At 47.5% G+C, this 2,874-nt stretch overlaps 1 protein-coding gene across 8 annotated transcripts in view; it reads right to left on the bottom strand.

Moving 5' to 3' along the window:
• Positions 1-2,578, bottom strand: part of agrn (agrin) — a 386,496-nt gene extending 383,918 nt beyond the window's left edge. For all 8 annotated transcript variants that reach the window (XM_055024315.1, XM_055024310.1, XM_055024314.1 and 5 more), the window contains exons 1-2: positions 2,081-2,578; positions 1-173 (exon numbers count right to left, since the gene is read on the bottom strand). The exon at positions 1-173 is cut by the window's left edge and continues 89 nt beyond it. In XM_055024315.1, the coding sequence (XP_054880290.1) occupies positions 1-173; positions 2,081-2,284 (377 nt within the window). In that variant the 5' untranslated portion in view covers positions 2,285-2,578. The remainder of the gene's footprint in view (positions 174-2,080) is intronic.
• Between the last annotated feature and the right edge of the window lie 296 nt (positions 2,579-2,874).

Consider the following 2,874-nt stretch of genomic DNA (forward strand, 5'->3'; position numbering starts at 1 on the left):
CCCACTGACTCCGGGGTGAGGTTGAGAAAAAATATGCGGGTGTCGCCTGTGGCCACCTGGTTGTCACAGATGCGAGGATTGCCAAATCCGCCGATCGTCACCTTGTTGCCTCCGTCCAGCAGACTCACCCGGTTAATGCTGGACTTTCCTTTTAAGTAGCGCCACACTCTGACCTTTAGAAATGGAGGGAAGGAAACAGAGAATGGCATTTGTTTATTCAATATTACAATAGAAAATTTTTAAAAAAATTCTACAACCTGCTTGCACAGGTGTTCACACCTCAAGCTAGTGGAACATCTTCTGATTGAATTTCTTTGGTTTGTCTGTAAGCATTCCACATCTTTACTTAAAAATATTAGTCTTGCAAAAGTTATCAAAATCTACCAACATTAAGGACATCTCTTGTCCATTCTACATCTTCAGTTGTGCTTTAATTACAATGAGTCATTACAAAACCAAAGTTATTACCACTTTAAACATGATGTAGAAGATAATGCCATTCATCGGCCCAGACCGCTTTCTTCTAAGACACGAGGACTGTTGGTAAGGATTCTCACAACTACTTCCATCTGAAGAAACAGAAACTTTGAGCATGACCATGTTGAACTACACGTACAAAATTATGTTTCTCAGCTTTTCTTCCTTTTCTTAACAAATACAGGAGACATTTGTCTAATATAGAAAATAAAAGAGTGGGGAACAAATCCCTTCAGCTCCTTCAAATGCAACAAAACTGTTATAACAATTCATGTTAAAATAAAACTGCTGTAAAAAACATGACAGATGTTTAAACCTGTTAATGTTCCTATTCTCCACTCTGTGACTACAGTGTACAAGTCCAGTAAAGTTTAGGTTCCTTCAATCAGATTGGTTGTCTGATAGATGACTGGATTAGGATCTGGGTAACTTCAAGGAAAAGGCAACACGTCAAACTCATTGAGCTCCTCAAACCATTCTGTTTAAGAAGCCATGTGCATTGTTTGTATGGTCGACAAATATTCTTAGGTGAACCAAGTTTCCCTACAGAACATTGCCTGACCATGACACCGGCTGGCCAGCTTGCCAAGATCCTGCTGCGATCTGAGCCCAAGAGCTGCAACACACCACTTCAAACGTGATGTAGAAGATAACACCATTCATCGGCCCAGACCGCTTTCTTCTAATGCTTGTTCAGTTCTGAGGGTCACATCCCACTGAATGGACCCCAACCCAACAGCAGCACAATGTGTGTTCTGACCTTTTCTACCAGAACCAGAACTGCTTTATTCAGGATTTTGACCTTCAGTAACTCTGCAGGATCTAACCACAGGAGCTTACCCTTTGCTCTCCAAGTGCATCAGTGAGCCATGAACCTGTTCCCTGGTCACCACTGTTACAAGACACTGACCACTGCAGAACAGGAATGCCCTCCAGGAGTTGCAATTTTGGAGATGCATCACAATTTGGCCACTGTTTTGTCAAACTCACTCAGGTCTTTCAAACACATCAATTATGCTCCATCGGTAAACATAATCATTACAAAGCAACTTTTCCTCCTGAATATGAGTCTCTGTGGGAACTCGGAGTGAACTTTCACCACATTCCCTCCCTGAAGGCATTGCTGCTTCTGCTGGAAGTCACAGATATCAGGTCTGTGGTGCGATTTGTCAGCAGCACCACAAAATAAATCAAGACTCAGGATATTATTCCTGCGGCAAAAGAAAAGAGTCTGGAAATATGCAGGCTCTACCAAGTGGTGAGAGTGACCTAGTCGGGAAGCATGGGGCTTCCTGCTGCAGGGTGTTCTGGATGATTGCATGCTGTGTTAGGCCTGCTTCTTAGCTGTGCAAATGCTGAGTGGAAATGTAAAGAACCGTGTTTAGCGGATGTGTTCCTGAAGCAAAATGAATTTTCTGCCAGTAGGCGGGAAGCCGCGGACAAAATGTATCTCAGGAAAGCTTCAAATGAGTTGGGACAGAAACTCTGCGGCCTTCATGGGACTTCTGTAAAGTCCAGAAAGCCACTGGACAGGTGCCTGAACGCACCACTGCGGATCCCTTCACAGGATACGTCTTTCCGTACCTCCCTGTCAGACACTTACCTTGCAGTAATAGGTCTTGTGCACAGGGTCCATGTTGAATATTTCGTCCACGGTTCCGGTCAGGACCACGTTGGCTTCCTCCTCCCGGTCCTCCAGGTTTTTCTCCGGACAACTGGCGGCGCAGGGCGGCCACAGGGGAGCCAGGACCAGCCCGGCCAGGAGCAGCGCTGCCCGGCCGGCCCGCAGTGTCCGCTGCGAAGCCATGAGCGCCGCTTGGATGGACCCGGAGAAAAGTTTGCTTTTCTCTGCTTAAATCGAACCCTGAGCCGCCCGGCTGGCGTATGCAGACACCAACTCCACAAGTATTTCTTGGGCTGTGTTCTTCTTCTAGATGTTGCACCGAGTCCTTTCCGCTACTTCCCAGCGGTTTGAGCGGCTTCTCTTTCCTGCTCGTCGCATCTGCAGCCGGGTTCAAAATCCCTCTCTGCCGCCGCCGGCTGGGAGTCCAGAGGAAGAGAGGAAGAGGAGGAAGAGGAGGGAGAAGGAGGAAGGGCAGGGATCGGGATCTCTCTCTCTTCTTTATCTTCAGGAATGTAACCACTCTTCTGCTTTCCGCTTAGCCCCTCCTCCCCCCCCTCCACACACACACACACACACACACACACGCTCTCTCTCACACACACACTTCCACAAGATTTGCATGCAATCTGAATTGCTGATCCCAGAAGTGAGGTGTGTGATGGTGGTGACGGGCTGCACGCCGGGATCCCTGCAAAAGACGTCTGTCCAACGTCGCCCCCCGTCGGACAGACAGCGTCTTTACCCCTGGTCCCATCATTGACCCCAACTTACAT

The sequence above is a fragment of the Poeciliopsis prolifica genome, unplaced genomic scaffold (genome assembly GCF_027474105.1).
Source record: "Poeciliopsis prolifica strain line A6 unplaced genomic scaffold, Auburn_PproV2 SCAFFOLD118, whole genome shotgun sequence".
Classification (NCBI taxonomy): Eukaryota; Metazoa; Chordata; class Actinopteri; order Cyprinodontiformes; family Poeciliidae; genus Poeciliopsis; species Poeciliopsis prolifica.